The sequence below is a fragment of the Strix aluco genome, chromosome 4 (assembly GCF_031877795.1).
Source record: "Strix aluco isolate bStrAlu1 chromosome 4, bStrAlu1.hap1, whole genome shotgun sequence".
Classification (NCBI taxonomy): domain Eukaryota; kingdom Metazoa; phylum Chordata; class Aves; order Strigiformes; family Strigidae; genus Strix; species Strix aluco.
In genome coordinates this window covers 94,008,806-94,022,439 of record NC_133934.1, presented here as the reverse complement: position 1 = coordinate 94,022,439, position 13,634 = coordinate 94,008,806, and the positions used below count along the sequence as shown (strand labels likewise).

The 13,634-nt window shown below is 40.4% G+C and overlaps 1 protein-coding gene across 2 annotated transcripts in view; it reads right to left on the bottom strand.

Annotated features, from left to right (window-relative positions):
• Positions 1-13,634, bottom strand: part of DCAF5 (DDB1 and CUL4 associated factor 5) — a 74,320-nt gene that overhangs the window by 14,417 nt on the left and 46,269 nt on the right. For both annotated transcript variants that reach the window (XM_074824387.1, XM_074824388.1), the window contains exon 7: positions 5,459-5,525. In XM_074824387.1, the coding sequence (XP_074680488.1) occupies positions 5,459-5,525 (67 nt within the window). The remainder of the gene's footprint in view (positions 1-5,458; positions 5,526-13,634) is intronic.

Genomic DNA, 13,634 nt, shown 5'->3' with positions numbered 1-13,634 from the left:
TTCATACAATGCATGCCAGCAGATGGCTTTGCTCCTCAGAGACCCAGCTGTGGAGAAGCTAGACTTAAACACAAGCACTCTTGTCCTGAGAGCACAGGGCCTGCAGCATCCCTTCTAGTGGGATCAGGTATCTGACTCCGGCTCCGGCAGGAGTCAGAGCAACTTCAAGGTTTCTCATTAACACAGGAAAAACTGACTGTGATCACATCAAATATGGGGTGAGAACAGCAAGGGCTGGCCAAGGTCCTTTCTCCTCCCAGCATGGCAGAAGGAGATGGTTTGGAGGAGGCAACTGGGGACTCCAGCTTGGTACTTCTGCTACTACAAAAGAAAGCGAAAGCAGCTCCAACTCCCTCTGCGGACCCACCCTCCACCTCCCAGGCCAGACGAAAGGATCAGCGTGGCCTTGCAGAGCTTTAGCTTAAGCACAGGGAGCAGTGGGCTGTCATCAGCACCCACTTCAGGCAACATGCTCTTCCAGGCAATCACCCACTTTGCCTAGCCTGTGCCTAGAACCAGCCCCATGGTGGTCTTGTACCTCTGCAGAGGTTCCAAAAGTGAAAGAAAAAATTCATATTTAAACATCTAAAGAAGAGGCAGAATGCTGTAGTGGTGCTGGCTATTTTTAGATGTATATTTTCTCCCTTCTTTTGTTGCTGCTAAATATCTGCCATATCTATCTACACCTTATCTATACCAATCCTCCCACCATTGTTATCACCAGTAGAGCTGAACAACAATATGAAAGCTAAGACAAAATTACTATAGAAATAAATGTTGGCACACCCTTTCCATTCTGTCCTTCTCCTGGTCTGTGAGATTTCTCCTTCAGTGTGTTTTACTGCATAGGTCACAATGGTTTTTACAATGTTATTGGAACCATACAAATTACCACCACCAACTATGCTTTCTGAACATAAAGGGAATAAAGAAAGTGAAATTATCACACAACCGATAGCTGGTTTTTTTTGAAAATGAATGTGTAAAACTGCTTGCCTGTGCATTTATTTTGTACTGGTAGCTGCAAACACGTTCAATACAATACAGAGGAAGGAGCTTTGGTACAATCAGATGGCTAGCTGACGGGGACTAAGGCTTCTCCAGCCTCTCCCAGTGCTCAGCTTTCCAGTGCTAAATTAGATATTAAACATGCTAAAGTCAGCGAGAGAAACACTCACGGATGGTCAATCTTTTAGCCAAGTGGAAGAACGCTACAAAGCGCCCAACACTGCTTTGTTTTCTGATAAATGCCATCTAGCCAGGACATTTCCACAAGTTTCTGGTATTACAATCCACATGACATGGAAACCAGTCTAAATTCCACTGAATACAAGAACCCCTTCTACACTGCCCCACCACTTACTTGCTGTGATAATCAAACAACTGTTCCATAACACACTATGGTCAACACTGATCTGAAGGAAAAAAAAACTACAGTCCTAAACAGTTTACATTCCAAGACCACGCCTCATAAAAATCCATTTTTTAAATAATACAAACCTTCCGGAGCATGCTCCCCATTGGGCCAGATGGCTTCCCCGCACCCCAACCCAACTGGTATGTATATATGCATGTGTGCCCATATATAAAAATCTCAAAAATAGCTAAAGACATTAAGAAACACTTAATCATCTATTATTCATCTTCACTTATCAGCCTGGAACTTTGAGAACTTAAACCACAAGCTGTCTCCAATGAGATAACCCTGTTCAAATGTTGTGAAAAGATCTGTTGCTGAATTCAAGTCTAGAGGTGTCTGCATTTACAATGACCAAGGAGAAAAAAAGGGAAGAAAAATTGCATCAGTTCTGTTGAAAATTGGTACAATTAGTTTAGTAACTGGACCACAATGACAGGTCCTTTCTTGAGAGCAGTTACAGACAATGACAGAATTAAAAAGAGGTTTTGAAATGCAGTTTGCTGTTCTGATTTAGTGAAGTTTTTCAGAAGTCTAGTGACAGCCTGCTCATGTAAACTGAAGGATCCCCAACTGTCTTCTCAATTGCAAATAAATATCATATCCCTCACATAGCATCTTTGAGCAATATTTCAAAAGCAAGAGACAAGCTCTGAGCTGCAGAGATGATTCAGAGTAGTGGGTGAGGAATGTAAATTCCATTTTGCAAAACATTTGGTCTACTAAGCCCTCTATTACCCCACAAGACATGTCAGGTTCTGTCTTGAACTGGGATTCTTTACCAGCTAAGAGACCATGTTTATAGGAGTTAGGTTTAAATACTGCCTGAAGTGCTTATATGTTCACAGGCTTGCTGGGCCAATGTCTCTTTTCACTTCTAGCTTGCCTTGGAGTCAAGTAAATGCTGTGGAAACTCAGGACTGCTTTTCTTCTGCCAGACTAATGTATTAACTTTGCTAGAAACTCTGCCTCTGAAGAAAACCGGGAAATTGGCTAACAAATTCACCAAACAATCAGCAATCAGTTCAGAAGCACACTGGAAAACTGAGTAGTACTTGGATGGAGAAGAAAGTGGAAAAATGAGCTAACTATTCCACCTTCGAGAAAGGACAAAAGGTGGTAGAAAAGCAACCAACCTTCTGGCATAGGAAATCCTGGCCTAGTCAGAATAATCTAAGACTGTGGAGGAAGACAGACAATAAAACTCTCCAACAGAATAGCTTCCTAAGCAATTTAGGAAATACCTTTTTTCACAGACCTCCCTTCCCCAAAGTAAATCCTGTCTGGATCAAACAAAACCATTTACTGGACCGAACAAAACCACTGGCAGTTTCTACCTGAGGGGGAATGATTCCATGCAACCTACTGGGAAGACACCTCTAAATTATGATTATTTGTAAAAGAACAGCGGAATTTGTTCCATTTTCATGGCAAAATACCAACACAGGTAACTGCATTCCTCCAACTTGAAATATGCTTGCAGCTGTCTGACTGGTGTGCTCCTTCCCAACTTTTCTTCATCTTTTGTGTAGTAATGTTGCTAACCATTAGATAGCTAGTACTTGCTGCACCTGTACTTAAGCAAAATAATCTATTTCAGGGTTGTTGTTAAGGATGCAGCTCTGTAAACAGATTTACATTTGCAAAAAAGTTGCTATTTACAAATACCTGATATAATTTAAGGGAATTGTATCATAAATATTTACAGCAGCACAATGTCTGAATTCAACTGGAAGGTAGAAATCAGAGAGATATTTTTATTTAAAATACCAACCAACAGTACAGGACATTACATCATCCTGTCTAGTTTGTACAATATTTTAAATGAAAGACCACATTCCACCCCCTCGGATCACAGACCCAAAGACACTCCTATTTTAAGCTAGAACATGAGAACAAGGAGTTTTCCACTGAAGCAGAAGCTTTCCAAGGTCTCCAACATCCCTACAGCAAGACTCTTTCTCCAAGAAGGAAGCACAGCAACCTCTCTAGCTGAAAAATTACTCTGAACCACAGGATGAGATTTAAGAAAGGATGTTTCATCACATTCAAAACAGGCACAACCTTTCAAGAAGAGCTGAATGAAGAAAAGAAGAGCTTCAATAACGCCTACCACAGCTGATTTGGATGGTCAATGACTTATTTGCCACAGAAGCCACATCTTTGGGTCTAACAGAACAAAGCAAATTAGTTTTGCTAAAATGTTTCAATAAGAGCACTGCTCAAGTTACAAGAGACTAAGACAAACAGGTTCCTACTACAGGATCTTCTGATCCCATTAAGCAACCACAAGGGCAACTAACATTAAGTAATTAATTTTGTAACTGAAATGTTGCAAGTTTACTGACACCCTTCCTCAAGTTACAAGAGCTAGAAACAAGAAAGCTGACCAGGACACATATAACATTGTTTTGTGGTAATTCTAGCTATCATTCTTTGTGCAAAGGTGCCAGATAAGATGTTTGTCATCTGCAGCTGCATGGGAAAAAAGTTTTCAGGAGCATCACAGCCAGATAAACACAAAAATCTCAAATCCAGAATTTACAAATGGAGTCAGGACAAGTATAGTAACATGCATAAAATGTAGTTCTACAGTCCACACAAAAACTTACAAATAACTAATTTAAATGTATGTAACCTTTGATTTAACCAAGAGGAAATTCCATAGGTAGTAGTAAAACAGCGTCAAATGTAAAAGGAAATTACACAAATTAAAATGAAAGCAGAAAGAAGTCTCTGTACAAAGATGTCTACACAAAGATAGAAAGCCAAGGTACTGGTATATTTAGCAGGACCATCTTCAGGACTTCTGGACTGCAACATCAAATGTTGGTTAAATAAACAATCCAAAATAAGAATGGCATTTTCTTCAAAATCCTGCCATTAACCAAACCTTTTAGAGGCTAGTCATCCTCTCAGCTGTGGATTACACAGCTGTGATTAAGAGCCTTTGAAAATAAAACAAAATATTTTCATTGTACCTCTAACGCAGCTTGTTATCTGCTCTCATTATTGCTAAAGCACCTGAGACCACAGGATAGCAGTCAGTTGTACTTAATACCACTAAAGCGTACAGTTTAAACAACTGTCAGAGCCATTAAAAATAGAAACAGTAGTACATTTCCTGAAGTCTTCAGTCTTTCAATCAAGATTCAACACCCTTCTAAAAGAGCACAGTGATTTGTTTCAACAGAAGAAATACGCTGACATTCTATGGCTTAGAGTGCCATATTGCCAAATCCTACACAATACTAGATGATATCAAATTAGGCACTGACCAACTGTGGCATCTACAACACTACTGTTACATCCCACACACACTGATGCTTTTCTTTGCTCTAACACCCCTCTCCTATACTTTCACACACAGAGTTGAGCTAGTGCCATTTGCTTAGCATGTCTGCCCCAGCATGGGAAAGGGTCAGAAATGAGTCAAAAGTGGTCATTTCCACCAGCTGACGGTGCTCCTCCAGCCAGAAAGTAAAAGAGCATAACTGCTCTTCTCCATTAGAAACCTGTTGGAGGGTTTTGTCGTAAGAGGACAGAAAGAGGGGAAAAGAGGCCAATGCACTAGAACTGTAAGGAGCAGACTGTGAACCCAGCACCATTTTATGCTGCAAGCTTCATTATGAAATGAAATTTCTTAGTAATAGATCCTAAGTTCTTCAGTGAACTCAGGTCAGCTTAGAAGCAGCACAGTTGGTAGACAAGAGGGAAGACAGACACACCCTGCTCCAGCCACAGGTCTTTCTCTTCATCAGCTCATCTAGAACATTTAAGTGATCATTATATGAGAAGAGAAATTAAAAGAAAAATAGTATGATAAAAGATTCAAATGGCATTGGCCATTGCTATCCAGAGACTGGATTAGGCATTGTAAACTCTCCTCATCCAGCTTCCATCAGAATTACTCTAGATTCAGAGGCTGAGCAAGAACAGCAATTTTTCAAAAAAACAAACTAGCATTTGTCAGATGCCTGCCCCCTGCCCCCCCCCCCCCCCCCCCCCCCCCCCAAATTCCAAAACCACAAAAAACCTTACCTGCTTCTGGATCTGGAGGAATCCTCCACATATACAAATTGAAGTCATCAGAGCCCGAAAGGATGTACTGTTAGGAATAAAAATAAAAGCAGTTTACCACAAAGTATCACCTGAATTATGTTATTTTATTGTTGTTCTCGTTTCTCCAAACCAAAAATGAGAAAAAAAAAAAGACAATTTGTATCATTCTTTGCACCTCACTGATCAACTTACCCTTAAATGGGGGTGAGGTACCAGCACAAAAATGTTGCATGCATATAAACAGACCAAAATTGAAAAGCATGCTTCATGTATCTAATGCCTTCTGCCCAAAGTGTATGTTTCCTTTGCTAAATAAGGCTATGGATTTTGGTTGGCTTTAATATAAGCATGTCTAGATCAAACTCTCCTATCTTGCAGCCTGCAACTCTGGTCTTTTTTTAATGTCAAAGTCTTTCATCTTTTTTTCTCATCTCCTGAACTACTGAGGAAAACTCCATCAAACACATACCTAAGAAGAGAGCTAGCATGTCCATTACACACAAGCACAACATGTCTGGCTCATCAGTCTACTAAGACCATCAAAAGTCAGTCACTGAGAATAATCTTAACATGAACAAAACCAAAGCTAAACATTCACTGTCAGCAAGCCTCAAGCAGTTTAAGAAAAACACATCATGTTGTTCATTTTTTTCCTGGTTATAGTTACTCTGAAGAGATGGAAAGCTGCCCTTTTTAACAGTGCATGAACGATATGAAATTTCTTTATTGTATAATATGCAATTTGAAGTAGTTTAATATACTACAAACATGCACTGGAACGACAGGTGACATTTGACATGGTAAAAAGCTTATGCCTCTCAGTTATGAGAAGCCACAAACTGTGCCTTGTCTCCAAATATCTCTTCTCCAATAAACTGTACTTCCTGTCATTTATTTTTCTCCCAAATTAGAGATGAGATGACATGTAGTGGAACCATGAGCAGATTCTGATTCCAGTTACACCGGTGTAGACAGTGTAAATCTCTAGCCTTCAACTGACTTAAGTCTTCTGCTTAATCAACACAGTCAAGAAGTTGGGTTTTTATTTTTTTTATTATTATTATTAGGGTAGAGGGAAGGGAGAAAAAGAAAGAGATGGAGCAAATCTGTCCCTTTTCTAACCTCTGATAGGAGACAAATTCTGTTTTGTTTGGCTCAAATATAACTGGTTTCTGTCTTTCATTCTCCAGGGATACATAAACTCATCAAGCAAAGTAACATCAAGCAGTGAGGAGACAAGTTCTGTAATAACACAGGACTGAGAAGCAAATAAACAAAAGATACAAACTAACACAGACAGAACTATAAATTTGCATATATTCTGTTTGCAATGCTAATTACATTTGTACAGTGTTTGGATGTTTCCATACACAAAAATGCAAAAAACACTAAAATCCCTTCTCTGGTTTCTTACTGTCACAATCCAACCATTCTTTTTTCTCTTATTTTTAAGGCTGTAGGATGTGAGTAAGCACTTATGAATGCAATTCGGCTCATTTTCTGACAGATAAGAAGCACCGGATCAAACAAAAGTTCCTTTAAAAACTTGTGCATACTAGTTCTGCATCATTCACAGACACATCCTTTCCAAGCCAGAAAGTTATTTCTACAAGCCAACATGTTCAAGCACTTAGGCAATTTACCTCTGCCAAACTGACCTGACCGTGCCAGGAATATGTGCTTCCCTTTCATTTGACTGCTCATAAATGTTAGCCCACAGCAGGCTGAGCCACTGTGCCAAAACTATACAGATTAGGGCTCATATAAGCAACCTCCCAGCAATCAAAAAGTAAGCACCTCTAATATGTTTTTTGTAACACAAGAAATGCTACATGGAAAAAAAAAAATCTTGTTTAAAGTTATAAAGATGTTACCAATTGTTAGTATTTATTACCAAATTGTGTGGTTGAAGCAGCAACTGGCTTGCCTAGGACACGTGGGGAAAAAATGGAGACTCCCAAAACAGCTAGAAAGCTCAGTATCTTGAATTTATGACCATAACACCTTTTTTTTTTTTTTTAAACCAAACAAGTTCTAACAACTCCTCAATATGGGAGTCATTTTACACTTTACATCATAAATCAAACAAACCTACCAACAATGACAGGCCCCAAAGTGACAGATTTCAGACACCCAGCATCAGGCACACAACACAGAAAAAACATGTTACGTATGTGCAGGGAACGAAGCATCTGTGAGACTCTTCAAATCAGCTTCCAAACTGATTTGCAGAGGAACACACGGGGTAGCCGGTAAGACTCAATCGCCAACTGTCTAGAAAATGTGGGGTACCACTGCCCACCAAACAAGAACATACTACCTGCGAAGACCACTGATCTGAGTATACTGCCTTGTTTTGGAGACAGCAAAATTTAGAGTGCCCTTGCAGTGATGTGGACTAATGGTAATTTGACTGCCCTCTCAACTGGGTAACCAGGAGGTCAAGACAAGTGATTATTCCCCTTACCTGGCACTTTTGAGGCCACACCTGGAGTTCTCTGTCCAGTTTGGGTCCCCCAATACAAGAGTATGTTGCACTAATGAATTGGACAGGGAGTGGAGGAGGGCTGCTGGGCCTGAAGGCACATGGTCTGCAAAGAAAAGCTATGGGAACTGGCTTTATTTAGCCAGGAGAAAGTGAAGGGACAGAGTGGACCTTCTCTGTCTGAAGGAATACAGAGCAGCTGGGGACAGACTCTTCTCAGAAGCATGCAGTGGACACTCAGGAAGCAACAGTCACAAGTCACAGCAAGGGAAATTCCAGCTGAGCACAAAGGAACAGCATGTTCAGGAGGAGCATAACAAACACTTCAACTCGGCCCCAGAAAGGCGGTGGAATCTCTACACTTGCAAATCCAAAATTTATCTGGACAATTCCCTGAGCAACCTGATCTGACTTTGAAGATGCTCTGCTCTGTAAAGCAGTTTGTCACATGACCTCCAGAGCTCTCTTCTGATTCAATTTTTTCAAAGATTACCAAAGTAAAAAGAGAAATAATTGTCTTGGTGGGTTGGGGTTGGTTTTTGGGTTTGGGGGTGTGAAGAGGGAGAGGGGGAAGAGGTGGGAGTGTCAGGGAAGGGCCCACCTGAAACCTTTATACTCCATCACACATCACAGCTTCCTGAAAACTCTAATGGGAAGACAAACTCAGACCACATAGACAGAGGCATAAACTGCAGTCTAGCACACAGTATAAATTCAGGTGGTCACAATTTGGGGAATTTAAAGAAAGAAATTGTCAAAGTATCTTAAAGTAGTTCACAGAATCACAGAATGGCTGAGGCTGGAAGTGACCTCAAGAGATCATCTGGTCCAACCACCCTGCTCAAGCAGGGTCACCTAGCACCAACTGCCTAGGACCATGTCCAGATGGCTTTTGAATATCTCCAATGGTGGAGATACTCAATCCAACTATCTCCAACTGAGATAGTATCTATCTACTCAAAAGCACCATGAAGTCCTTTGCTTCATTACTGTTTTCTACCCTAATGACATTTGCATCAAGCAATTAAACTTGGTGAAAGTATTCTGGAATGAATAAAGAGAAAATAAGTAGGAAGGAATAAAGCATCCACACTGCAATTTATGTCTAGTCACAGAACAAAGCTCAGCTCAGGATCTGAGCTGTTCTGAAGTACTTATGGGCTTAACCTTGCAACCAAGACAGTCATCAGTAAGTGCCAAAAGCATTAATTGGTAGTGTCATCTACACAAGTTCGATGTTGTAAGCAATGGGCTGCAAGTTGCAAACTTTTGCATAAATTTAAATTTTATTTCAATAGTTAGCTCTGCCAATAATTACCAAAAATAGATCATATTCCACAGAATATCTATTTGGTATCTCTGCCATTCTACTGCTGCCACTGTAGCAGCCAGCATTGTTTTCCACTCTCTTTCCCTGTTAGGATCCCTCTGGGGTACATGTTTTCCTGCTGTTCTCACAATATAGAATTGAATCCCCAAATGCATTCCTTTTGTTCTTTTCTGTAAGGCCAGGTGATAGGGGTCTGAGAAGTAGAACGTGGCTTTTCAGACAGAGACCAAGAGCCTGCCAGAAGCACAACTCCATGACTGCAGCTATTGCAAGAGAGATGTGCCAGCTGAAGACTCAAGAGCAGACACCCAAGCTGCTAAAGCCAGAAACACGCCTCTTCCATGACATTTGAAACAGAAACTCAATTCCAGTTAGCACTCTCTGCACAAGACAATGGGAAACCAAGGCCTCTGTGGAGCACAGCTGGACTGACGTTACTAGGACATTTACATGATCATCTGTGAAAATTTTTCTTTGATATATTCATTATTAATGTAACAATAAGCCAATAGTTTTCCACACTAGTTGAAAGTTGGAGAATAAGGATTGAGGAAACACAGGTCAGTCCATACTACTACAAAATTCAAATAAATAACTGACATGAAGTGCACCAAGCCCTAGTGAATAAGGCTGAAATCCTGAAGGAATGGAATACACTTTAAAAGGAAGGAACAGAAAGGAAAGAAGCGGTTGGGGTGGGGTAGATGAAAGAATGTCATGCTGCATATGCTTAGACTCCACTTTAATTGTGGCCAAGGATTTCTGGTCCTGAGGGGATGTGCAAAATGTAATTCCTAGCAGAGTACCTTTTACTCACTCACTCACTCTAACAACAAAAGCCCAGATAATCAAATCACAGAGGCAAACCAGTGAGAGGCAAAAACATGCACATTCACAGAGACAAGTAAATGCCTAAGACAGTGGGCACTCTCCCTCCTCCAGCCCTCCCCCTCAAAAGACAAACTCCAGGCAGAAGATAATCTCAAGAATCAGTGCAGTGCTGAATTCTGAATCAGACCAGACACTGTGTGAGGAGTTCAGATGCTCAGATGTCTGGTAGGAGAGACCAATATTAAAACCACCTGTTTCATTATCTGCATTTTTGCTGCTGCATCTGACCAGGACTTCGGAAATCAACATTCACAATATTCACGTGAACATGAGATTAGACAGAAAACCAGTTGCTAATAATTAATATTGGGAGCTTTTTTAGAAGGGAAGAATCAGCTTCTATGTCTAGCTGTTAGCAACAATGACAGGAAAAGGCTTCCAGATGACTACAAGCTGCTGATTCAGAAGTTTGCCTTAGAAGGAAGAAAACTTTCAGGCGTGGTTAGAGTCTGCTGCTGGAAAAAAACCAAATTCCGTTTGAGCTTCAAGTACGCATAAAATGCTTAAAATGAACTATCATCAGGAATCTGGCAGAATTACTTTGGACTAGTGCTCCCCACTCATTCCACTGTAACTCTTCTCATTTTCTCTCTCCCCAAGGAAATTACAGCAGTTGATATAAATAAATGGAGATCTAATCTGCTGCTGCTATAGTCTCATAACAGTAGCATTAGCATTGCGTTTTGCAGAGTACTTCCACTCTGGGGAATTAATTTTTGTTCTTACCACTGCCAGTTTGAAAGCTTTCAAAATCCCACAAGCTACATTTCCTCAGGTGCTACTGAATACGGAGCATTTCAAGAAAACTGTATCTAAATCAACCTTATTTTAGTTTCCAACATCCACATTTCCTGTTTCTATAAAATTTCCTCTTACTTATGACCTATATCAGAGACATTTTTAAGCCTTTGGCCCAAGACAAGGGACCAGGAGACATGGATCATTTTTCCAAGAGTATCAGCAAGTCTTTTGAATGGCCCTATGAATGCAGGGAAGAACAAGAAGAATGTAGGAGAATTTGTCTTAAAAAGCACAAACCAAAAAGCACCATCATCATATAATTATAAATGAGTGAATAAGACCATAAGTACAGAGATCATAACCATTTGAAAAGTGATTGCTGCTAAGTTACTAACAGGAAAATGCTTGTTAGAGAGACTCAAATTCCATGCTGTCACTTACAGCTTTACTAACAAGTCAGCTCTGAAAAAGACTAAACTTCTCAAATCTCAGTTCCCACTCACTTGAGCATGTCTGTCCTTTCCTCAGAGGGGCCAATGAAACTTGGGGCAAAAAAGATCAGAGTAGACGGAATTTTTCTCAGGCTTTTAGCGAGCTGTCTCTTAGCTTCTTGAAATAATGCAAAATCCACACGCTTGGGAAGAAGCACAGAGGCATCCAAATTTGCAACAGTTCTCCTTTAAGAGGCAGGATGTACAGTTCCTCCATATATATTGTTTGTAACAATGTAACTCATGGGTGGGTGCAGGCTTTTGCTTTTTCTCCTATGACAAGATAAAGAATCTGGATTGGTGGCAGTCTGCTGGGCTGAAGTCTTATCTCGTCTTGAGCATATGAGAAGAGCTGCCCTGCACATCTTCTCTGTGGTGGGACTGCACAGAGGAAACCACAGTTTGACATGAGGCATCACTGAAGTCTGAAAAACATTGATTATTTGCCCAAAAGAGACTGTACATAGCAATCAGCACTCTGAAGAAGGAATCTATTTACATGAAGAACATAAAACCAAGGAGGAAAGGTTTCCTGTGGAAACAGGCCTTATGCTATTTTGTTCCTTGGGGCATCTCTCCATCTCCAAGAAACTTTAAGCCTAACGGCCAATTTCAAATTTGATAGAGTACCTGAGGGTTCCCAAATTATGGACTGCCTAGAAATATTCTTTCACAAACAGGCAGCCACACACAGGAGAGAGAGACCCTGTAAGTAGCCACTGAGAACAAAGCAGTACCACAATTATACCCCCTACTAAACATCAGGAAACCCAAGTGGGAACTCATCCTTGAACCCACAAAATCCCAATGATATCACCACAATCTGCTTCTCATGGAACTATTTCAAAAGGGGTAAGAAAGCAAGCTATAAATAAACAAAAGCAAAAAGTAAGAAAAGTCACCTTATATACACATATATATTTGTGTGTGTGCTTGCCTATATATATATATATATATGTATATATGCAAAATATCGCAACCATGAACACAGGTCTTGCTGTGTTGTCTTGCTGTGCTTACATATTTTGCATGAAAAGTGTTTAACAGAACACAACCAAATTTTTTTTTTTTTTATAGCTGCTTCTGGGTCTTTTGCAATGTCAAGACACATCTTCCTTATAAATGAGACTTCCCCTGCTCTTTTCTCCACTTTTAAGAAATGACTGATACACTTAATTGCTCATTTGATCAGAGTTTAGTGTTAAGTCTGCATTTACTGCAGGTAGAAAACCCACAAATTTGTTTTCAAATCATCTTTCTATTCTTAGAGTACCCACTGACCAGAGGGGAAACAAGGTAAGGACGCATCTATGGAGGAAAAGACTTTTTCCTATTAAAAAAGCAACAAGGAGCAAACAAACAAGGAATCAGCAAGATAATACAGCTTGCTGAGATGGTATTGAGATGGGCAATACCAGAGGAATAGAAGAAAAAAACAGGATCTCCCACAGAGCAGAGCACTCCACTCCTTTCCTTTCCTTAAACAATTAAGAAATAAACAACAGTCAATTGGTCAATTATTTCCATCTCTTGCAATTCCTGATCCTTCTGCCAGGCTGTTACCCTTATGCTGATGAATCTAGGCTTTTAGCTTAGAGTTCCCACTGAGTACAGCTTGAAAAGCTGCTCTAATGATCATCTGCTGACCTCCTCAGTAGGTACATTCCCACCTACAACCCTTGTGCCAACATCAGCGCTCGTGACCCAGCAGTGGTCTGGTTCAGTAGCTAGAACAGTAAAATCCCATACAAACTGCAATCAGTCATTCAATACATTTCTTCTCATTTATGTATTTCAACCAGCTTCTATAGTGGTCAGGTGGGTGCCAGTAGAGCCCAAGTAAAGTACAGAACCTCCCCTCTCAATGGCATACTGCCTTGTTTGTATCCTCAGACTGCAACCCCAGCCATAGTGGCTGCCTCTTCTCCTTTTGGAAGCTCTCACTGTTACCAACTAAGAAGTTCCTCTCCCCAAGGCAGTTAACCAGGGTGTAGGGTTGGGAGCACATAAAGAGCAGTCACCAGTGCAGGCTATTGTTGCTGTCTCTCAACAACAAAACCTAAAGTAAGAAGAAACGTAACGGGGAAAGCCATCTCTGAAATGTGTTTTGGAAAACTTACAGTTAAGAAAATAATTTACCCACAATGAAGGATACCTATATATTCTTTTATCTTCTACTTTGTAATAAATTCTGGGGCACAAATCATATCTTTTGTG